Here is a 23,534-nt window from a genome sequence, read left to right on the forward strand (position 1 = left end):
AGTTTTCGATTGAAATGTATTATTATTATTATTATTATTATTCTATACTTGAAGACAAATATAACTAAACGAACGGGTCTCATTATGCATGTATTACACATGTATGTGTATACCTATATAGACATATTATATACATACATGTAGATATACATCGTGTACATCTGGTTGAAGCGAAAAAAAAAAAAATTTTCCGAATGAACCACAATACTCGAGAGCGGTTGGCACTTAATCTGTCAAAATTATACTAACGCCAAAATCTGATTTGAACTCATCTTCTGTATAAATATTCATACTATGCCAAGGAGAAAAAGAAGATCTTTATTTGACAAAGAATTAAAGATACCACTTATTACAGTTCCAAAGGTAATGAAGTTTTGTCGATTTATTATATCATATAACTAGTTGAAATAATTAATGATTTGCTTCCAGGTGTTTCTCTGCAGTGAGTTTTGGAACACCATATTATATATTGTAAATTTTTGGAGCTATTGCAAGTACAGGTTGCATACTACTTTTGAATATCAAGATACAATTTTCGGACTGTAGTGCAATTTGATTTGGAAAAAAAAGTTTTTACTTTAATCTCAATGTACATATAAATACATAACACTATGCTTTGTGTATGTCTAGTTCTAATCTGTACCTTTTATCACGTAGCCTTACAAAATTATAGGTGGTATGTACTTTAAAGCATTTTTTTACCCCATTCTGATCTCATTATACGAGTTTTTTTAGTTGAATAAACGGTGTATTTATAAAATATAGCCATGATCGGTTTATTTTCATTTTCAGAGTCACCTCTCTGGGTGCAGCGCTAATAACGAATTATCGAATATTCTTTGCAAAATTGGTTTCACCGTCACAATTACAAGACCGTTAAAATGTAGCATCTTCCCTTCCCATGTACCGTGGCGATTTCCAAAGCAAAACCGAAAGCGTCAAGCTAGGACACCCGTCGTAGAAAAGTTTTTTTTTTACTTTCCTTCCTCTATGTCTTTGGAACTGTCGGTGCAACAGCTACGATGGTATTATGATATGCCACAGTCTCGGCCGCACACATCACACTTATGTAATTGAGAATATTAAGTAAGAGAGAAAGAAAAAGCAGAATGTCAGTGAAAATAATTCGCTGAAACTGCAAAACGAGTTTATCTGTGTTGTCAACATCATGCTATTGAAAAGCGATCACAGGAAAAAAGGAATAATAATTGGCAATAATAATAAGTAGGACATTTTTGTACTTGTTGGCAATTCATCTGAAAATTATTAGAATCATGTTAAACTAGGTATAATGATGCAAAAGTTTTTGTAGCATTTGAGAAATTTGCCATCTAAGTCTAGTTTTAATCTGTTGAGTGTTCTTCCGGTGTGCTTCGGCAGTGTCCTGGAATTCCTGCAACGCCGAAAAATTATGTAAACTTAAAAAAAAGTCCGTTAGTATTATTTAAATGAAATCCTAGAATCGCAACTCGAATTATTGGAATAAACGGTTACACGCGCGATTAAGATCGTGATTAAATTTATAACTGCAAAGCTTGCACTTTCGGCACTGGGAGTTGCCTAAATTGGAAATTGTTATGAGGTATGAAAATTTCCACAGCACATCTTCAACTGATAATGAAATTTCATTATTTTTCCCAATTTAATCTGAACAACTTAAATTATTTCTACTATTTCGAGATTTGGAAAATTATAACAAAACTTGCAAGGTCGCTAGATGAATAACGCGATGTCATACAACAAATTTTTCATAAAATTTCATGTGATTTGAAAGAAAGTCGTAGAGTAATGACCGATTTTTTGTTTTTCAATTCTGGTTGTTGTCGTATGGTGACTAATAATTGGAAGCGTCATCATGCACATTGTTATCAAAAAACAAAAAATATTTAGCCAAGCTAAGTTTAACTAAGTAGGCAAAGTAATGTCTTTGAAATTCAGGAACTTTGGTGCAAATGATTTTTTCTAACTAAATCTATATGGTAGCTTCATAGAACTCATTCTCTATTAGCTTGTATGTATTTGTAATCTGAGCACAATGTAGGATGGCAGAACAAAGGTTGAGCGTAATCGCAAACACTTGAAAATAAGTATATTACAACAGAGTCAGATTTATTAATTCTTTTCACATATTTCTGTACATAAAACATTATATTATTGTAATTGCCAACAGTGGATGACATACAACAGGTATTTCGGTTATTCTATGAATGACTCTGCCGAAAGCATGACATAACATCTTGTTCGCTGAATCAAGCACTATTTGAGCAGAGTCAATGATAGTGTATTTTATACAATTAAGTAATTAACTTAATGAGCAAACATTTTGAAAATGATGATTTTTGAGCTTCAGTGAAAAATAATCGACTACATTGAGTGAAAAAACTGTGCACAATAAGAAAAATGTATGTCAGTCAATGGCAAATGCAGACTTACAAGAGATGAAGTGGCTAGCCGCAGCATTAATGAATAACTGTCACAACATTTACCTGTAACTGGTAATAATGGGTAAGTAATTGCACTTTAGGCGTAAACAGTAATAGTAGACAAAATCTTCGTACTTCCATCACTGGTAATCCTCATCAGTAGATCGATTTGGATGTTTATTCATTTCACACAGCTCATTCTGATTGTGAACTTCCTGTTGAGTTCAACAGCTGTTTAGTTCTTTTGGTTAGTTAAGATGTTAACCATACCCTAAAGACAGTATTGTTGACCTTATTGTAGTTCGACCTCAGTAAGCTTAGAGGCATATGACTATTGCGACGGTCATCTCGGTTTAAATCAAGTCTATCCTTGACCCAAACATTTCACCAATGACTGATCAATATTTTTGATATTATTTCGACCATGTAGAACGAATGATTAAAATTACTTTCACAGAATAGGTACTCTGAAGTTTGAAGACAAACTCTCAAGTATTTCTCTGCTTCTTCCAGTACCAAAAAATTCCCGTGTTTCCCTATAACTGCTTATGCAGTTTTAGTTTCACATATAATATGGTTCTTGAATAGAATCTATATAAAATAGGTACGCCTTTGTATTCAGATTGAGTCATGGTTGTTACATTTAGGCTCATACAAGATGTCAGGAGTAAGCTGAACTTGAAATTATTAGGCTTTCGTCGAAGATGGCATGACAGATAACAAAAGGTTACCTGCATCACGAAATATCAGAATTGACTTCTCAGGGTACTTTTTAATAGTGTCGTAATAGTTGAAACTTACTTGCTGAATGATATCCATCATAGACTGTGAACTGTTGGTCTGATAGAACTCGTTGATTTCTCTTGGAATGCAAAAAGTGCTTGCGTTATTAGGTTGAATTGCAACATTTTCACCAATAAGGCGAAACTCTGGGGGATTGAAAATGGGTCCATTAAGTTCTTCCTTCATGAATAGCAGGGTCTTTGTGCTACCTGGGACGTACGGACTAAAATCGATTATTTTGACATGATCTTTTTTGTGACGAATCACATCAAATACATCTGGAAAGATAAAGGCTTCATTGTAATTGCAACGTAGAGAGAAGTCACACAAACTTCTGTATGATAACTTGAACTGCTGGATAAGAAACTCAAAAAATCACTTCAATGTTTTGCACCTAAACCAAATACTCATCTATGCGCACCATACTTGGCAAAAATAATTTGCGTATAATTTTATTTATGCTAGCAGTTTAGTTTACATCTATAAAAGTCTGTGATAATTAGTAGCTTTACAAGGAAAGAATGAAAGCAGATTTTACTCAAAACCACAGGAAAAGAGGGACACATTAAGTTTTGCGGTGAAAAAAAAATAAATAAAAAATACCCATACCTATTGTATTTTTTACTATAAATGTAGCACATCTTAGGCTGCACACAGTGGTTTTCATTAATTTAGGACGAAATTCTGCATTTTACAAGTATATTTTACCAAAACACATAATATGTCCCTCTTTTTCAACAGTTTTGAGTAGAATCTACACTTTTATTCTCTATTATGTATTTATAGTCGTTCAAGGTGGACTGCTGTCTATACTTACAATTTGTCAATGATTCAAATCTCTTCTTTATCCGTTCATGGAATAAACTCTTAATATCCTGGCGTATGTCATACTTCTCCGTTTCGATATACAGATAATATTGCGATAGGTCTCGCTGACAAATTCCTGAAATAATTTGAAATACTTATCGGCTGCAGAAGGGGCAAAACATCAAAGTTGCTCTGTCCAAAATTTTCACAGTGGCTAATTATTACAATCTTCACGATTATATAAAATAGAAGTTAATCATTATATGTAATACATCGATTACCAACAAGCTCGCCATTTATCACAAAGCAACGAAACTCTGTACAGGGATTTATTTCACGCCATTTCTTCAAGACCAGGCAGGGTGGCACATTCACCTTCTTATCCTTTAAGGATTGTAGCTGATTCAGGTCTTTTACCAATCGATCTGAACTTTTGAGCAATAGATAGATTTCTTCCAAGGTTGTGCATCTTAGTGTTTTTGTAGGGGCGACCCATGCTGCATCCTTCAAAAGTCACCAAACTGCTATATTTCACTACAGATTTGATCAATTACACCTTTAGGGCCTGCTATTTTGTTACATTATTTTTTCTTCAAAAATTACCAATAGCGAAACGGATATCAATCTCTGGCTGTCAGACAGACATGCAGTGCTTTTTCAACGGATGTAACTGGTACCTATTCTAGTTGGATATACAGGCTCATTTATTCGTTGCTCAACGCTAGACCCAAGTGAGAGAGAAAACCGCTTACGCAGGTGCCAGGTTGAAAGGCTACATCAATTGCACTCTGTGTTCAGCAACGAACAAATCACCCTACAGACCATAAAACTAGCTTAGTTTCTACTTCATCTCATTTACCGCTACTGCATAGAGTATTTCGTTTGGGAATGGAAAAAGCCCACTCACCAAAGGTGCGCTCCAGTTCAATTTAACAAACACTGCACCAAATTCGTTAAGGACATCCTTAATTTGATTGCTGAACATCGGATAAGACGGCTCGCTTAAATCCTGTAACAACATATTATTCATACATTTATTAGTAAAGATGATGGAAACACAGATCGGCAAGATGGCCTGATATGATAGGTTTCCTTGAAACGAGCCAGTCTTTAGAAGCAGTTAAAGATAGCACAAGTCCGAGAGGACGCAATCAGACTCACATTCGTAAATTGTGCTTGGCCTAGGTGAACGTCGTCGTTGTCATTCGGTAGTACCAAAGTACCGTCGGACCATCTCGAGCTGCATGATTTCGAATAATTTCGCGCCTCTACAGGTAATCGAAACGACTCATGCTCCAGGTACGCCATAACCTCATCTGGTATCGGAACGGTGACAGCCTCCAATGACTCTTTGCCGAACAACGGATACCATACGCTAAACGAACACTCGGCAATCATTTTCTATAGACAATCTCCAATAGAAATGGAAGTTTTCGGATCAGTCGTTAGATCCAGGGAGGGTAGAGGCACGATGTAATATTATTACCAACGAATTCAGACGTCACATAGACGAGCAGTTCTTAAGGTTTTCGCGTTCTGGGGTACTGAGTTAGTTCGGTACCCCAGTAGTCTGAGGCGCTGGCGTCACCGTATCGTTGTATTGTAACATCCGACCGGAACGTCCGTATGTTTTATTGACTATTATTACTGCATGTCACTTTTATCAACTAACCAAACTCGAAGTATGAGAATCTTGTAACCATAAGGTATTAAAACCACTGTCTAACTATTTGGAACATCCCTAGATGGAAATACCTATGATATTCACTAACAAAAGCTTAAAAACCATATTACGAGATCTTCGCACTACAAAGAGCTATAATATTATTATACGTTATTATATATCACTATCATATTAACACCATAATTAACTAACACCATTATATACAATTATTATATAACACTCGACAATGCCATTTGTGCAATTCGACACTGAGAGCTACACTATAAGCAACTTACGCTATACCACATAGCCTGGAGTATAAAAGACTGTAAAACCCTAGATAAATGTATAACCAATATAATGTAAAGATAGCACTGCTGCAATAATCCATAAAACCAGAGACTGCAAAACCTTCAAAACCGTGAATACTAATTATCCAGCATGAATTATACTTTCCTCCGTAACGCCGTATTGTAGGCAACACGAGCAGGTTTTGTAGCCATGCAGATCTCCAATGTGGAGCCATACAGAGCTTCATCTATAGAACACACTACGAAACTTAACGACGAAACAATTGAAGGTAAATCAACTCGCAATAAACTCAAAGATGCATACATGGCAACGCCCAGTAACAGGCAACCAACAAACTTAAGAAAAACGTTCTAGAAGCTTCCAAGCCGATTTATATTAATATAAGAATTAATAATTACAAAAGAGAATTATATACGAAAGCACACATGAAAACCTGCTCTAAGACTACCAATTATCAAATTATTAAAAATCCTAAATCTGTTAAGATAGTTATAACACAAAAACCTAAGAATATTCGCAGCAGCGCGATTCTAATAATGTTAAGCAAATAGCAACTATGTCTCATAAACAATCGCTATTGTACTCCAGGTGAATAACGACAATAATCAATTATAACACACATGCAATTTTACATATTTACACGCTATAAAACTAACAAAACGAAGAGTAACCGATATGACAATCTTAATATACAGACTTTGTAACGAACAGGATAGTAAGAATATTTAAGAAGTAAACTACGACTAGAATTCAGCGCATCGTGACCCCAAAAATGCACGCGGCACTAACGTACACCACGAAACATGGGTCACCTCTAGCGCATACGCACTACGATTACCATACTATGTCGAGTCCTAATTCTAATTCCTAGAAGAAAGGGGAAGGTGCGCAAAAGTTGACAAAATCTAAAGAAGGGGATCGTTCTGCGCAACGATCGACACCTATAAAAACGGCGACGGATCATCGGATCGTCCTCTTGGTTTCTACCACCAGATGCGTCATCTTGTGCCGGTACAGTCTCGCGGTAAAATCCTTTTGCCTTTTGCATTTAAACTTTTCATACAACGTTACTCTGCCCAAAAGTCCAGCGAGCTTTCAGCTCCATTTTGTCATATTAATTTAGGATCTTACCCTAAGTAACTCCGTTCTTGTGACTCGAAATATTAAACTTATGAAATAAATCCAAGTTAATCAGAGTATCCAAATATATTAAAATCAGTCATTCCGTTAAATCCTCTCACCAATCTACGCTGCAAGTCATCATATCCAGATTATTCCAAGGAATCCTTGTTCTTCAACGAAGGATTATGAATACGGGTGTTAGTTAAGCAGCGCACAGATCCCCAATCGCCTTCCAGCCTTTCCAGAGTATAGGTCGATTTTAAAGTGAACCCCAGTCAAGGTGTCTCGTCGCGCTTCACGATGAACCGTGTAATCGAGCAGCATTGCGCAATCAAGTCTTGCATCGAACTCGGTAAAACCGCGAGTGCAACCCATGAAATGATCAAAAGTCTCCAGCCACCCTACCGCCCAGACGTAGCTCCCCCAGACTTCTGTCTCTTCCCCTGACTCAAACGGGTTCCTAAAGGACGACACCACGTCTCGGTCCAGGCCATTCAAGAGGTCGTGACGAGGCACCTTGACTGGGATTCGCTTTAAAATCGACCTACGCTCCGGAAAGGCTCGAAGGCGATTGGGGACCATTGCGCTGATTAGCTAAGACTCCCCGCAACCTGACCCATGCGAACAGGACCCCTCTGTCGCTCTGTCTGGGCGGAGAAAATTCAGTCCTACTACTTTCCAGACAAACCCTGTATACCGACAATAATGAAAAATACATATTTTAATATTGAACGCTCTATAAAAAAGCTCTGTTGCACAAAATTCGCAAATGCATTTATATGTTAATCAACGTTCAAAGTTTGATTGATATGAAATTATCCTTGTGTCAAGTATAGCTACGAAATAAACAACTGTATCATAAAATATATTACGTAACTCTTGTGGATCACAAAATTAAAAATGTTTTAATGCTTATGAAACCCAATCCAGGCCCATTCACAAGTTTTTGAACACCAAAGTAGAAATATCCTGTAAAAGTTTTAGCCAAAAAAATTAAACCGTTCTTGAAAAATCTTGAAAACTAATGTTTTTTTGAGTTTTTAAGAATTTTAAGTGGCCTCAATAACTTTTTCCATATTTTGGCGTTAAATTTCACTCAAAACTGAACCTTTCTTATCTGCGACTTTTTTTTATATAATCAATATTTTTAGAGTTATACTTAATTGAATTTCGGACATTTTCGGTTTCCGTATATATTATAACAAACAATAACCAATTATTCAAACCGAAAGGGGTTTTTTTCATGTATAAAAAAAATGTATAATCATATCTACATACCATTGAATGAAACGAACGCCATCCGAATTGAATTGTTAATTGTTGAATTATAAAATCCCAAAATTCACCTATTTTTTTATCCGTTTAATCGCATACGCCTAGAATTTCCTTCATCGTTCACCAAACACAAGAAATGTACTACAAGTAGTGTCACGCACGACTCAATGATTGATGCCAGTTTCGAAATTTCCAACAGTTCCCAGGATGATTGGGCCTCGATCAGGATACTTATGAAAAAAATTTTGAAGATATTCAGAGAATCGGAAATATTCGTTCTTCCGACAGTGACGAACCAAGGACAGAAGACATCGGACAACAGCCAGGCTGCTCCACCTGGAGTGAATCTACAAAATGTCCGACGAAGAATAAAACTTCAAAACCACAAACACCGACAAAAAAAAGGACATAGAAATAATTACCGTGACTGACAGGTGTGTTGAATTGTTGATGACTGAACAGAGAATTGAAGAACGGAATCCGTTTCTGGCATGGGGAACACTGCAGAAACATGCAGCCACAGGGTGGAGAGGGGCAGAAGCAAAATGTAGTTGAACGTATCCGTCGTCTTTCCATCAGCTTTTTAAAATAAAAATTTTAATAAAGCTTAAGATAGCTGCAATTTACCGTTTACAGCAAACACGTTAATTAATTTTATCACATTATCGCATTAAACCTCTGTCTTTAAATGTAGATGTTTATCACTTTCTGCTGGTGGAAAACAAATTTGACATGGCGTGGATTTCTGTAATAAAAATTCAATCCTTCCGAATACGAATTGTACTTCAAAGTAGATTTTCAAGAAATTTTATTTATTGGTTCATCTACGGGGAATTCTTTTACAGTATAAACAGTAATACATGTAACACAATACAACAATCTCCATTTCACAATTTTTATTTCTTTTTCATAGATATCTACGAAGAAGCAAACTCCAAATGCGCCAATATTAAAATAAGTGAACAATCGCGATATCAGCCAAAAATTTGTGCTTACAATTAATATTAAAGAAAGATTCTTTGCAAAACTACGATTGACAGGGTTCGTAAATCATGGTTATTCTAAGATAATTTCAACGCAGCAGCCAGTTTTTTTTGGAGATGCTGTCAAATCAAGTTTAACCAATTACATAAATATGTAATATAATAATAATTTATTTTCCCAGATATAGGGGTACAAATGCGGACCCCCGCTCCGCTTACAAACATACTTACAGTCTAATTTCTTAACCTATTACAGAATTTAGCTTAACCCTATTTATACCTAGATGTAATTTTGTACAACGTTGCTCATACATCCTTTTTCATGCCCTTCTACCAATCACTTCTACTTCTATTACCTCTTCACTCTAGCGGAAAAAAAGAATGCACGTATGCCAAGAAAAAAAAATCGCTATCTACACACACACACTTACAGCCCACACACACCCTCTGAGGAGCTCCGTTTCCGCAGCACTTTTCTACGATTCACCCCTGTCCCTCCCTTAATTCTCCCCAACGCATCTCAATCCCTTTCAGCCAATTTTCCCCTACCCCTCCGCCACCAGCACCGCCGCTCTCATCGCCTGCCACTCCCTCTCGAGTCCTAAACCCGAACACACCTCCCACACATGTTCCCACGTCTCTTCCTTCGCTCTGCACACGTTACATAACCTAGTGCGAATTGAACCATTTACACTTCTTACACTTTTTACACTTGGTCTAGGCCGTGTTCGTAAATTGACTGCCAGTACTAAAAATTCCCTAGGACAGAGACAGAGCTGTCCATGAACTCGGCAGCGCAAAAGAGATAAAAGATTGCTGACAGTACTGTCAGTCAATTTTCGAACACGGCCAAAGTGTAACGAAAGTCTAGTGACATTTGTAAAACGAACAGCGCCATCCGACGTCATGTCCGCTAAAACGAACGCGCAAGTGTACACTCCCCACGAAAGTGTAGAAAGTGTAGCTAGCACGAACAAACCTATCTCTATCAAAATTGTGTTGATACACTAATCGTAGACGTGCGGATTGATAGAAAAACGAGTTATCGAAAAATGTTTCCAAAAATTTTCGATTATTGAAGGTGAGATTCATGTCTTGCTTTCAAGTATCAGTTTTTACGGACTTCTGTCTTTTTGTAAACAATGTTCTTCTCTGTTTTCGAATCGACACCTTTATTTCAATCTTAATAACTTCTCATGCATATTGATACTATATTGCTTGATTTCGTATCACATCATACTGTCATGTAACAATAGTCCAAATTGAAATAGATTATCCCCTACCAAGAGGGGTTTAACTTTGTCAGGCCACAAAACAAAATAGAAGAAAGGGGAAAAATATAACCCACATTTGCGATTACAAAATTAATAGCTTTATTGTATGCCACAATAAATTCCTATGTGCAACTGGCTGATTTGAAGATGCACGAAATTATAATTCATGACAAACATGATATATCTACATTATGAAGTTAACTTATCAGTCCATAATGATAGAATGTGCAGTGGAGTGAAGGTGCGTATTAAAGTTACATACAACAAGGCTTACGAAAAATATGTCTGTTGAATGCAGGTATACACATAAAAATATTTATTCTTTTCAGAACAGTCTTAAACTCGCAGGCTTAAAGTAAAATCTTACTAAACTGAAATTATTGTGGACTTAATTTATGGTAATGCCGCTGTACTGCTAACTCTAAGCTCCTTCAATATGAATTTATATCCATACATATGCTGATAATCTAGGATATTATAATTGTAAAGCCAATTTCATTTGCACGATGTAAATCCACTAAAATTTTTTGCACTTAGTTTTGTATTTCTTAATTTCAGAAGGAATTGATTAAATTTGCTGCATAGCTTTTGCCAAATTTACAAATGACAACTCTCGATCTGCACATCTCAAGTATTAATACAACTCTTATGTAATGTTGATCTAAAAAAGGAGTTCTCTCGCAATTAGCTCTTATGAATGTGAGAACTTGATCTTTCTTATTATGCCTATCGTCGACACTAAAATCAGTGGTTACTTCCAGCAGACAGTGGATTTTTCCTTATCAAAGGAATACGAATCTACATAATGTAATGCAATACCAAGATGTCTAGTTTGAAGTTGTGCTATGCCATTGTCTACAGTTGAAAATTTGATAAGATTCTGGAACACCAGGAAAACTTTTAGCATTTTTCCTCAATTGTTTTAGAGTACTGATTTCAGCGGGAAATATCTGAACTCTAACATTAAAATATTGATTTCCTAATTTTTTATGTATGACTTGGTCCCATTATTTCTGAATGTAACAATGATGCAAACCCTATCTTATTATTACAGTTTAAATAATAGAACCCGTAGTGGCTGTTATATGGTCTCAATTTAGCCTAGCAACACAGTGGATCGCACAGGCTGCGGGAAGAATGAATAAAGGATATATTTTAAGCCACATATATCATCACTGCGTTTAAAAATAATCATGTGTTTTTTTCTGGACCTCTGAACAATGTAGATTGGTAGTATTGAATGATTGTGTGACCCTTTGGTGTAACTTCGATTGTTTGACAATTTGCAATTTCATATCATTTTCATTATTTACCCAATCAGAAGGCTTATTTGTTAAAATTGCAGCTGAGCATGAAAGGAAAGAGAGCTTTGTTTTTGTTTATGGAAATTAACAATTGGCATTGGCAATAATAAAAACTACAGCTATAATAGCTGCTGAGATAGTGAATAGGTCAGAATAATCATTCTTGGACATAATGACATGTCTAAAGTACGAAAATGCCAGGTAATGAAAGTTACACAATCTATTTCAAAATCTACAAATACAATCTTCAACGAACTTTTTCCTAGCCATACATTTACCGCTTGTGCCAAAAGATGCATAACTTTTACCTGCACAGGCCTAACGGACAAATCATGTGAACCAAACGTTGTATCTATTTTGGCGTAGGTGGTGACCATGTGGCTCAGAAACGGCACTTTTAAGAGACATTGACCGTACATGTAGACAATATAGACTTATGTTTAACCATGATAGTTTAAATAGGCATGTGCAATATGGCGTGTGACTCTGTCACATACTCATGTACCATGTTCTTATGTATTCAAATGTGTTTATACAGTTTGAGCCTTACCAAACCTTACAATTGGGTGCAATACACTGAAGTCTAACCGCTTTGTTTAATCTGATCTGCATTTGGGTAGACTATGTTAAACCAATAGAGACTGACAAATGTGGGCCTTTCCTTTGGCTACATGTCTGTAATATGCGTTGGTAGTCGCGTGGCCTGCCCTCATCTAATTCTTCTTTACCCATTCTCATACAGATGAGAAACTCGTGTACCCAATCGAATGCCCAACAAGTTGAATCAGCACAGCGTATAATACAGCTCGTGCAGTAATGTTATCGAATAACTCAGTCATACCCCGTTTCCAAGGTTTGCAAAGATTTATCTTACCCAATAATCTAAATGCTATACAGATAAGGCATTTCAAGGCGTGTGTCCGTTTCAAAAATCAAAAGACGCTAAGACATAGCCTTTGTCACACATCCGCTATTGTTTCAGTACGTTTTGGTTCCTATACCAGGGCTGGCCAAATAATATCTTTACTTGAGCTACCAAATACATAGATAAACTTAAGGTGAAATAAAAATATGTATGTATCATATCCGCTCATCAGTTGCACAGGTAATATCCATATTACATTATATGTGTATGCTATAGCTTTCTATCAGCTATGACCGATCCGGTGAATACTTTTCTGTTTTTTACTTTGTGGAGAATTTAGTAAAATATGAAAACATTATAACCATGTTCAAAATCTACCGATGTGAGCATCAAACACATCAAAGGCACAATTTTATGAAGCTATCACAATATTTTAAAGGCTAAACAACGCGTTCTCGGTAGCAGAAATTTAATCACAGTTTCATTCAATCGCGTAGTACAATCGAATTGCAAGCAACAATGTGAGCAAGCTGTAACCAGATCAAAACTGCAGGGTGAACATAATTTATAATGAGATGGCCAGTCACTTATTAATTAGGATACTTAAATACTATGTCGGTGATCTCAACCCTATGATATAAATTATGTTTGCATCTAATTCCACACTAGACTAATAGATTAAGTGGATTAAAGCCAATCCATGTTAAATTTTGTTCAACTTCAATCTCTTCAAAAAATGAAACAAGTTAATGCAGTTCTAAACTATTACACTGCCAACGGTTGTTTCTATCTTTGTCTACCATGTAACATTGATTATAAAAAATCAGATTCTTCACTGATTTTCACATGCGCCAGCGATAAGTAACAAATTCAAGACTTGTTTCGACGTATACTGAAGGTACAATTTGAAGGATTGAATCAGTATTTAATAAATAATTGTTGTCACAATTGCTGCTTTTCTATTTGCTGGCATTGTCTAGGACTTTTTGTTATAGCACTAGTCTGCAACACTGTGAGGGGAGAAGCGAGAGCGGCGAGAATAGCAACAAGTAAAGACCCTCAAAGAAGAGTCTAGCAAACATCAGATTGCCTTTTCGATCGAATCGCAGTTTTTGCAGCGGTTCTTGGGTAATTTGAAATCCCCAGTATCATAGTGCCAACATTGGGCTTGACTGTCGCTACGCTTAAGGCAGCAGCAAACCCAATTTTTTTAGTTGCCAATTTATTTTCGACAACCCATCACTTTGTGTAATATAGCTGTGATGAGATCAAATAGATAAACTGTATGTTCATTAGTGCCGCTATGATGACATAAACTGGCCTTTGTGATATTTAAGAAGATACAAGTCGGCTTTGGCTCCGTCTTTGTTATTCTTCACCATGGAATTTATGCTTTGTGAATGTATACTAGAGTGTTGCACAAACGAAACAATTTGCGAATGTTCATCATGGCACCATTTAAAAAGTTTGTTTGAGTTGAAAGACAGATTCTCTCCAGAGGTGAGCGTTTTAAGTTATGTCTAAGATGGCGCTCATTCGACTTTTCACTTTTTTAGTAAACTGAAAAATCGAATAAGCATCATCTTGAACATAACATACAACGCTCATGTTACGGTGGAAATTTACAAATTATTTTTTCCTGAAGCACCCTAACCTTATATAGGTATAGAATCAGCGATTAATGCTGTTGTCTATATCGCTATATCGGACATGTGGTACAAGCTTTTCCTGTGATTAAAACTGACATAGAAAGTTGCTCGACTCACGATTTCTAACCATTCAACCGGGTTGTCAAGATTCTTTCAACAGATGAGCGTTGAACATTACGTTTAAGATATCGCGCATTTAATTTTTAACGTTTTCTAAAAAAAAAAATGTTAGACATAATGTAGAATGCTCATCTTTGGAGAAAATCCTTCTTTCAAACCAAACAAACTTTTCAGAGGGTACTACGAAGGAAATTTGCAAATTAGTTCTCGCGCAACACCCTGTACACATATGTATATGCATATCGTCAGTCACGCGTATGTCCACCTATGGAGATAGATTCTGACCGATTGCAGACCACCGGTGTTTTCTGCTACCATCTGATCAAGCCTCCGAAAACGATGTTGTTGACTTTCAACAGGTCCATAATTGTACACCACTAATATATACGTTAGACTTGCCGCTTCATGGAGTCGTGTTTGCTGGACTCTCTCTTAAGAGTCTTTAGGAGCAAGTTGATGTCCAATGATTATAGTGCTCAACCTGATCTCTGATTTTCTTCAATTTGTGAGTACACATGTATTCATTCTTCATATATTCATGTCATACAAATGAGGTGGAGCACCGACAACAGAAGGCATCTGGCAACCTCGTTTGACCAACAGTCGAACGGATGGTCCACCGTTGCGAATGATCTCGATTGCTTCCGTGTGTGTCATGTTCTTCGTGTTTATACTGTTTATTTCAATGATTTGATCACCAACCTATAATTATCATTTCTCAATCTTAGTATCGACAAGGTATAAGTTACGCCGTGAACGGTTGATAGGAACCAAACCATTACTCACCCTGAGCCTGCTGTCGACTGACGCCGGCCCGTTCTCCGCAATTTGTAAAACGAATAATGGCATGTTTTGGAATTCTCGTCCACCTCGGATACTAAATCCAAACCCTCGAGTACCCCTTGTCAACTCGACAGCATGGTATTGTCCGCCATCACCATCTCCGGCTGTTTCATCCTGTGAATAATTAGATTTTTCATTTCTATTTTTTTACCCATACGAATGCTTGTGCTTGGGTATGGTTGGAAGAAAGAAGGAACCTAGAGAAATTAAAAACATACTGTGAATGTTTCTTGAAAGAGCCATGTGGTCGCTCTCTCCGCTAACGCATGCACAACTTTTGGTTTGCAGCATTTGTCCGCTATGCTAAGCTCAGATAACAGTTGTGCTAGTGTTGGCGTAGGGTATTGCTTGCATGGCTCAGAAGGGGCCCTTTCAAGAGACATTTACGGTATGACATGGCATCTATATAAAAACAAAAAAATATATATAAAGTAATAAATATCTCACATCAGATTCACAGAGGTGGATAAAGAAGAAAATCAACTACTCACGTCAAGTGTTCGTTCATACCCGTTTTGTTATGCGTCATATAATAATACACACATTAGCCGAAATCTTCTTTAGCGTAGAGGCAGTTTAGTAAAAAGTGTGAAGGCATAATATTTGAAATGTATTTTCGTGTATAGTTGCACAGACGTTCATCTTAGACAGAATGCGACCGTTTGGAAAAAGAGAGGAAATACTCACTTTTTGTGATAACGACATAGTACTGCAACAATCATCCAAGGGATAACCTATTGTCAGTGTCACAGAGTAACCCGAGTCTTTTATCAGATTGACTATGTCCTTATGGCATACGTTAGTGATGTCGACATGATTAACTGCTAGAATGTGATCCCCAACATTCAATTGGCCGCATCTTTCCGCGGGTGATTCTTCAATAATCCTTCCAATTGTCGACCCAGCCTTGTTCAGTGAGGATATAATAACGAATCCAAAACCCTCGTTCTCCAGGCGCGACACAGTTATGTCGTATGGATATTGTACATTTTGGTGACGATCATAGGACATATGGAGGGTCTCCTGAACGTTGATGCGACGTCGAATACCGAGTGTTACTCGGCCATTCTGCGCTGCCGCTATCATGAGTTGAACAACGTGATGATGCGAAGAATTCATTACACTCTCCCCGTCTACTGACATTATCAAGTCACCTGTTATCAATCGATTGTCCAGGTCAGCAGCTCCACCTGGGACGATATGTCCAACCGAAACCTGCTAACCATAATACGATCAGGTTTATGATTAGGCTTTGAATCGAAAAGCATTTAGCAGCATGACACTGAGACTGCATACAGATTTGTATATCGAAATATTGCGTACACTTTGAAAATGGTTAAAACCCTGTATAGTCTACCCTTAGAGCATATGCTACTGGAGGTAGCTTCGCGTGTACAGAAAGTATAGCGGTAGAGTAAGAGAGAAAGAGAGGTATATGTTGGTTATAATCTGTCTCTTTCTCCCAACGAAATGCAAAGTGAGAAAGATGGAGTAACGTAAGTTCGCAAGGTGGATGGGATGGGTGGCTCTCTCCAGTACTATATGCTCTAAGAGTTTACCACAGTTGGTTTCAACATCAACTTAATTGCCGTAATATAATGCAATTGACCAAAAATAAGAATTCTTGTATGAAAATTGCATGTGCATGTCTGACGAATAACCAACCTGTGATCCTTCCTCTGTACCCCCGACTATTCGAAAACCAAATCCAGTATTTTGTCGCACGAGTGTAACCAGCATTTCGACCCATTCGATACCTGGTGTTACAGGGCAAAGTAATTCACTCCCGTATTGCTGGTGGTACCTGATTAAAAATAATTAATGAAAGTTACGATTGCATAATATAGAATGCTGTATTGTTGGTTCAAAGTTTGGGTACGGATCAAATGATATTGACAACGGATTGAATATAGATAATGTGGATATTTGGATCCATGTTGAATACAAGATCGAATAGTAAAAATGAATTCAAGTACCTGGCAAGGGGACCCGAGTGTGGTTGTTCGTGCTCAAAGCTCGTTGTCTCCTTACGCTTTTCCCAAATCTCGCCAGTGTCAACATTTTGTTCTTGGCCAATGCCATAGGGATGGTAATCAAACTGTTGTTCTGTGTATTGTCGTTGCGATTGCACCAGGTACGGCTCTTCGTAATTGTATTCTACAATTCGTCCACCATTCTGCTTGTGGAGTGATCCATCGAGACGAGGAATATCGACAGAGTATACATCAGTCCTTGATCCACCTTTGTCAATTTGGCTATCCTCTTTCGTGGCGCCCCAACATGGCTTGTCCGAACTTCTACCTGGTTCATCATCCAATTTGGCAAGAGCAGCAAAGGTCTCGGGCAAGTGCATGGTTAAATTCCCCCTGTACAGCGTGTCCTTGTAGTTCACAGGCTCACTTAAGTCTGCGTATCTATAACCGTGACCATTTATGGAATTGGAATCCACCCGAGTCTCGGTGGACCAGCCCAAGTTGTCTATTTCGGTGCTGGCAGTGGTGGGAGTCTTTGGCCTATGCCCCGTCGTTCTTGTATCAACTAACGGAGTCTTTGGCCTACTTGGCAGAATGGTCTTTGATAGCGTACTATAGAGGTCAGCAGTCGGTGTTTTGCTCCTGAATAGTTCTGCCGAATTTCTCTCCTTCTTATCCTTAATCCTGTGGGTTCTCTGGACATGGATAAGGGCTTCTTTGTTCCTTGGGCAATCCTTGAGCACTTGCACAACCTCTGAATGGCACATGTTTCTTACATTTGTCACATTTATATCAACCAATATATCACCTTCCATCAAATTTTTACAGCGCTGCCGGTCCAAGATCTTTTTCACTTTCTGTCCATGTGCCGAGTCTGCTATTGTGAAACCGAACCCCATTGTACCTTTTACAATCAATATGCTAAGAAACTCGGGCTTGGCAGGTGTTACCGGAGGCTGTTGTCGTTCCTTGTAAGGTCTAGATTCGTCTTCTCCGACTTCTTCATCCCCCTCATTATTTTCCTGCTGTACATCTCGTCCCACCATATATTCATCGCCATTGTCCTCATTCACACTTTCTCCCAGTAGTATGTCTGTACTATTTGGCCGCTTTATGGTTGTAACTTTATCAGAAATACAGAGATCAGGCATAGAATTGACGGATGTGGTTGCCAGATTTTCACTGTTCGATATCTTGTGTACTGGTAACAGGTTTCCGTCGACATAGTTGAAACGATCATTAGAATGCATACTAGGATTAATGTCCATGTAAAGTGTTGGATCCTCAATCGGTACATCTGGGGATAAATGGTAGGCAGCTGATAATAGGTTGTATATGTAGAAACAATTGTATCATTGATAGAACTTTAAAGACAGGCAGCTTTACGGACCTTATGGTGCTAGACAAAAGTGAGTAAAGGGCATGGTCCAAATTTCAGGTAACTGCAATTACTCACTTACATTACAAAAGATTTTAACCAACGGTAAGTGCAATTATTCCCAGGCCCATCCAGGCACCTTGGTGCATCACAAGTATTCGCTTTGGGCTGACTGTCCTTAACTGTCTTTGGCCAATGCTTGTACTCATGGGCAAATGCAATATTTGTATAATTTATAAATCATGTATGAATCACTTATATTGCTGGACTGAACGTGACTACAATTGACACGGGCTGACATCACGGAAAAATTGTTTTATTTATTATGTACACCAACTCACCTGGAGCATTGACTGCTATTGTGGTCACCACTTCAGTATTGGGATCGTTTGGATCAAAGGGCAGTGGGTAGCCACGGCATACCTCGATAGTGACAGTCTCCCCACTCGAAATAGATTTGAACACGTTTACCATTTCGTTGTGAGTATATCCAAGAACACAGGTTTCATTAACATAAACAAGAACATCGCCTTAAAAAAGAAGATGCCAATAGGCTGTTGTCAGATGTGGATGAATATATCGTAGCTGTGTAGTATCGCAGTAAAAAATAATAAAATAATAATAATAATAATAATAATAATAATAATAAAAGATTCGTGATAGGATAAATTCTGGACCCTCTTACCAGTCTGCAGCTTTCCATCTATCCAGGCTGGTCCGTTTGGCACGACACTTTTTATCTGAAGGAATTCTTCAATAGTGTCATCTCCACCGACAATAGTGAAACCCAGTCCTCTGGTACCTTTCAGCAGCGTACTACGTATTCTGAGCCCCTTTAATTTATCAGGGTTTCTAGTGAATACTGAACTTTTACAGTCTGTCACGCCCTGCTGAGCCCGTTTGGCTTGGAGTACTGGGTTCTCGTATTGGGTTCGCCGATTCACATGGTCGATAAAGTAGGTTCCGTACAAAGTATCATCTATTTTTTCCCACCCGTAAGGTAGCTCGTCATCCAAACATTCTTCTAGGGAACGTTTTTGAAATTTGGACAACCTTGGATCAAGCCAGTGCGACGTGCCGCTGTTATGACTTGAATAATATATGGTAATAAGTTGACTAGCATCCTATTTGAGGAAACCATATGCAATATATTTTTACAAAATTTCTCACAACCTTCAGTATTACTTACTCGATAAAATATACTTCTCCAGTGTCAGTGTAGGCTTTCTCCCAATTGGATGGAAGGGGTCCTAATTCATCCTCAGATGCACGATCTTGGTTGCTATGCTCTTGGTCTAGATCCCTTGTAGTCTGGCCAGATCCTGTATTATAGAGATAACTTGGAGGTACCAGATGAATCGAACCATTTGCATTCCCAATTTTTTGAACTTCTTTGTCGCTACAACTGCCTATTGGTAGAGAACACAAACTATAATAATTTGAAATTGAAAATCCAGAAAAGACTCACTAATTACAGAAATGTTATTAAACGATTTTGCCAAAATAAATTATCGTTGAACAGCTCTAAGACAGAATGCATCATCTTTGTGGCTGTTACAAGAATAACTCACCAAATGAGATAAACATACGCATTTCAGGTGATATAATATAAAGAGTTGAAAAATTTAAACACTTACGGATCATTTTCAATTTTAATATTAGATGGGATGCGCATATGAATAATGTACTCGAAAAAACACTAGGTATTTTTTATGCGTTTTAGCAAACTGAGACGTGCAGCTCCATATGTTTTACACGCTATTTATCATATACTTTTTAACAGTATCACAAACTATGGTTTGATCGTTTGGGGGAGGGTCTTATGAAAACACTATGGCTCCATCAGTTAATCTCCAACAAAGAATGATAAAAAAGTTACTCAAAATTATCTACTTCAAACCTTGCTTAATCCCTATAATTTTTATACTTCAAAAATATTATTTGTAAATACAAGAATGTGGAAGAGATCTACCTCGCATCAGTTTTCAATCAGGTGCAAGGAAGCAACTTGCGCCAGTTCGACAAGTTATGAGAACAATCTACAAAAACAACCCGAAATATATGGTTGCTGAATATTTCAGCTTGTCATCTAATAATCTAAAAACTCTAAAAATTAAGACATGTACTGTAAAAAGAATGATTATGAAATGGCTAAATGAAGAGTGCATGCTTTCATAGCTTCATTATATGGGCTATCCGAAATCATTTATTATGATTATTGTTATTATTGTTATTATTTACTATTACTTTTGCTATTGAGAACCAAGGGTAATCAACTATGCTCTCTCTTTCATTGTTTTTAAAATAGGTATTCATTGGCATGTTCTTCGTCTTTGTTATATTTGTCTATAAAAATATTATTGAATGTATTTTTCATATGCCTATATGTATGTACGCGTGTGTATGTACGTATGTATAATTGTATTATTTCTAGTTCATACCCATGTACAGATGGTGTTTCATCTCTGTGAGATTCAGAGTGTTTACATTGTATTACTTTGAATTTTGACGAATAAATTAAAATTGCAATTTTTGTGAATGATACTGATTTGTCAACATGGACTACCAAAGTCTATAAAGGAGTTAGTAAGTCAGTAAATAATAGTTGGATTATTTTTACCGCAGTCAAAACCATCGTTGGAAAGAGCTGTGTTGCTTTGGGCAGCCATCTCGTGTTTTCTACCTAGCATATGATAGCGAGTAGCAATTATGCCTTTCTGATGTTTTTTAGGTACTGAGTGTTATCAGCCAAAACTGGTAGCTCCCTGACATCTCTTGGCCATACTCGTTGTTCCTGATGAATCAGCCAGATCCTTGCTCATAAAAGTCAGCATCGCCGTATTTCTTTCATTGTCATAGGATTTCCGTTACGATATACCTATTTCAAATGCATTTTTGCACAATAAAAAGAAAATGCTTGCAGACCCGGATTGAAGTCTTTCACAGCTCGGTTTAATTCGTATATACAATTGTGGAAACAAATTAAAGTAAGACTAACATTTCGATTGTAAGTACAAAACTCTGCAGGCATTGATAATTATTTGTCAAATGAAAACTAAGACGAAATAATTGAAAAATTTTCCGCACAAATTGAACGGACTTATTTCAAGCTATCGTTCGTGAAATTTACACAGACGTGGAGATGGTAGTGAGGAAATTGCGAGGCGAACGACTATTGAGATTGTGACAAATAACATACAAGTGTCAAATAAATCAAGCCAAATTTACTAAGGTTAAATCTACCTCCGCGAAATTGATTATTCAGAACAAATGCTTGTATGCTTGTTTCCAAATATGTGATCGACAATCTCATTTGTGTTGTTGTTGTTGTTGTTGTGTTGTTCCTGCTGTTGTTGCTGCTGCTGCTGCTGTGTGGTGGTTCTTGTGTCCCACTTGCCCAATAAAAGAGATTTGTTGATTTCTACAGTATGGCTACTCCCTATCGGTCTCCCCTTCCACAATGCAATAATATCCCTACTGGTTTGCTGAACAACGGGGGAACAAATATTTCCAAAATGAATCACACCGAAATCTTAAAACCGAGCCAGAGTAGACACGGTTTAGTACTCATCGTATATAAACAGCACTTGTTCCAGAGATATCGGGATTTGGGGTAAAAACATGAAAAGCAAACTCATTTGAAGAGAGAAGCACGGACAACGAATCTGTTGTCCGAAAATACTCGTTAAGTAACCGGTAGTTCCTATAGGTAGCGCTGAAGTCCCAAGAAAATGTAGGGCGTTGAGTGGAAGATTGCTAGACAGGTTAGCAACGGTTATCATTTTAAAGCAAGGAAGAGGGCACGGGGGTGACGGCAGTGCCCTACAGTCAACAACCTGCTAATGGATCTTACCATGTAAATTTAGTCTGCAGGATAAAAAATGTTTATACCGCAGCTCCGCCACTGGCCTATATCTATGACTTTACTACTTTTAACTGTTCCCTTGTCCCCCGCCATGGGGCCGATAGAAGAGAGAAAGGAGTACTCCCGACATATCTCTTTGCTGTATATGTTAGCTTCAGGGGCCAGATTCCGAACATCAAGCGAGTTCGAGTTAGTGAGTTCTACGGTTTTTAGTTCTGAACATCTATTTTTCTCTCCTTTCTTAGCTATCGCCCTCTATCAACAGCATGTGCCACTTCGTAATAATATTTAACATCGATAAGCTCTGTACCGACCGTGATGTTCATTAACCATCGACTATAATAATAGTATGGAGAGCGGAAAACCGTAGAACTAATTCGAACTCGCTTGATGTTCGGAATCCGGCCCCAGCAACGGCTTCAGTGCCCATTATGGGAGGAGTGCTCATAGTGCTCAGTCTATTGTCTATCGTTTAAGTGTATAGGTGGGGATGGGTTTCTTGTTGAAGCTCAAAAGTTTTGGAAATTGGCCGCAAAGTTAGAGCGCTGCAATCTCGTAGTACCCCAACGTAAACAAGCCCTTGTAATATTAGAGCACGCTTCAAGTAGCGTCAGCGATTGCTGTCGTGTGGTCATAAAAATTGGCTTGGTTCCGATAAAAAATGTACCGTAATTTTGTTTGTTTGCTATGTTTTGATTATAAAATATAAAACTGATTTCAAATACAAGTGCTGTTCTGATTTATTATAGCGTGTACGAACGTTTTTGAATCCTAATAAATAACATGAATTTTGAACTCCAAGGTTACATTTAATTTTTACTTACTTTATTCTATACAGATTTCAACATATTCACAAACTGAATTTGTTAACGAACAAAATTGGTGAACTACTACA

General features: G+C 37.4%; 2 protein-coding genes and 1 long non-coding RNA gene across 14 annotated transcripts; 1 reads left to right on the plus strand and 2 right to left on the minus strand.

Annotated features, from left to right (window-relative positions):
- Window positions 1-1,971: 1,971 nt before the first annotated feature.
- LOC124304521 (cell division cycle protein 123 homolog) lies at window positions 1,972-5,546 on the minus strand. Of its 3 annotated transcripts, none has more exons than XM_046762883.1 (6): window positions 5,175-5,546; window positions 4,921-5,022; window positions 4,295-4,517; window positions 4,024-4,149; window positions 3,225-3,484; window positions 1,972-2,694 (listed from the first exon to the last, which is right to left on the minus strand). In XM_046762883.1, the coding sequence occupies exons 1-6, from the start codon at window positions 5,409-5,411 to the stop codon at window positions 2,659-2,661; spliced, it is 984 nt and encodes a 327-aa protein (XP_046618839.1). In that variant the 5' UTR covers window positions 5,412-5,546; the 3' UTR covers window positions 1,972-2,658. The 3 variants fall into 3 exon arrangements, with proteins under 3 accessions (XP_046618839.1, XP_046618836.1, XP_046618837.1); XM_046762880.1 differs by having other exon boundaries at window positions 1,972-2,638; window positions 5,175-5,545; XM_046762881.1 differs by lacking the exon at window positions 1,972-2,694 and adding an exon at window positions 2,736-3,014.
- Window positions 5,547-10,084: 4,538 nt separating this feature from the next.
- On the plus strand, window positions 10,085-10,909 carry LOC124304511 (uncharacterized). Of its 2 annotated transcripts, none has more exons than XR_006908207.1 (2): window positions 10,085-10,449; window positions 10,640-10,909. It is a non-coding gene; the product is annotated as an uncharacterized LOC124304511 (long non-coding RNA). The 2 variants fall into 2 exon arrangements; XR_006908208.1 differs by having other exon boundaries at window positions 10,656-10,909.
- A 704-nt stretch (window positions 10,910-11,613) lies between these two features.
- Window positions 11,614-22,428, minus strand: LOC124304509 (membrane-associated guanylate kinase, WW and PDZ domain-containing protein 1-like). 9 transcript variants are annotated; one of them, XM_046762829.1, is made up of 10 exons: window positions 21,395-22,427; window positions 19,964-20,183; window positions 19,460-19,863; window positions 19,116-19,304; window positions 17,400-18,693; window positions 17,089-17,227; window positions 16,578-16,638; window positions 16,111-16,502; window positions 15,367-15,537; window positions 11,614-15,282 (listed from the first exon to the last, which is right to left on the minus strand). In XM_046762829.1, exons 1-10 carry the CDS (start codon window positions 21,462-21,464, stop codon window positions 15,109-15,111), a joined length of 3,114 nt encoding a protein of 1,037 aa, XP_046618785.1. In that variant the 5' UTR covers window positions 21,465-22,427; the 3' UTR covers window positions 11,614-15,108. The 9 variants fall into 9 exon arrangements, 8 of the variants coding, with proteins under 8 accessions (XP_046618785.1, XP_046618784.1, XP_046618783.1 ...); XM_046762828.1 differs by having other exon boundaries at window positions 16,578-16,641; XR_006908205.1 differs by lacking the exon at window positions 11,614-15,282 and adding exons at window positions 15,642-15,825; window positions 15,915-15,981 and having other exon boundaries at window positions 15,436-15,537; window positions 16,111-16,641; window positions 21,395-22,428.
- Between the last annotated feature and the right edge of the window lie 1,106 nt (window positions 22,429-23,534).

The sequence above is a fragment of the Neodiprion virginianus genome, chromosome 5 (assembly GCF_021901495.1).
Source record: "Neodiprion virginianus isolate iyNeoVirg1 chromosome 5, iyNeoVirg1.1, whole genome shotgun sequence".
NCBI classification, from domain to species: Eukaryota; Metazoa; Arthropoda; class Insecta; order Hymenoptera; family Diprionidae; genus Neodiprion; species Neodiprion virginianus.

Coding starts and splice junctions, on each gene's coding strand:
- LOC124304521 (XM_046762880.1), bottom strand. CDS start 5,411: ATGATTGCCGAGTGTTCGTTTAGCGTATGGTATCCGTTGTTCGGCAAA. Junction 5,023..5,174: donor GCCAAGCACAATTTACGAAT/GTGAGTCTGATT, acceptor ATGTTGTTACAG/GATTTAAGCGAGCCGTCTTA. Junction 2,639..3,224: donor TGATGGATATCATTCAGCAA/GTAAGTTTCAAC, acceptor TGAACTCAACAG/GAAGTTCACAATCAGAATGA.
- LOC124304509 (XM_046762826.1), bottom strand. CDS start 21,464: ATGCTAGGTAGAAAACACGAGATGGCTGCCCAAAGCAACACAGCTCTT. Junction 20,184..21,394: donor CAACGATGGTTTTGACTGCG/GTAAAAATAATC, acceptor CTCTACCAATAG/GCAGTTGTAGCGACAAAGAA. Junction 19,305..19,459: donor AGATGGAAAGCTGCAGACTG/GTAAGAGGGTCC, acceptor TTCTTTTTTAAG/GCGATGTTCTTGTTTATGTT.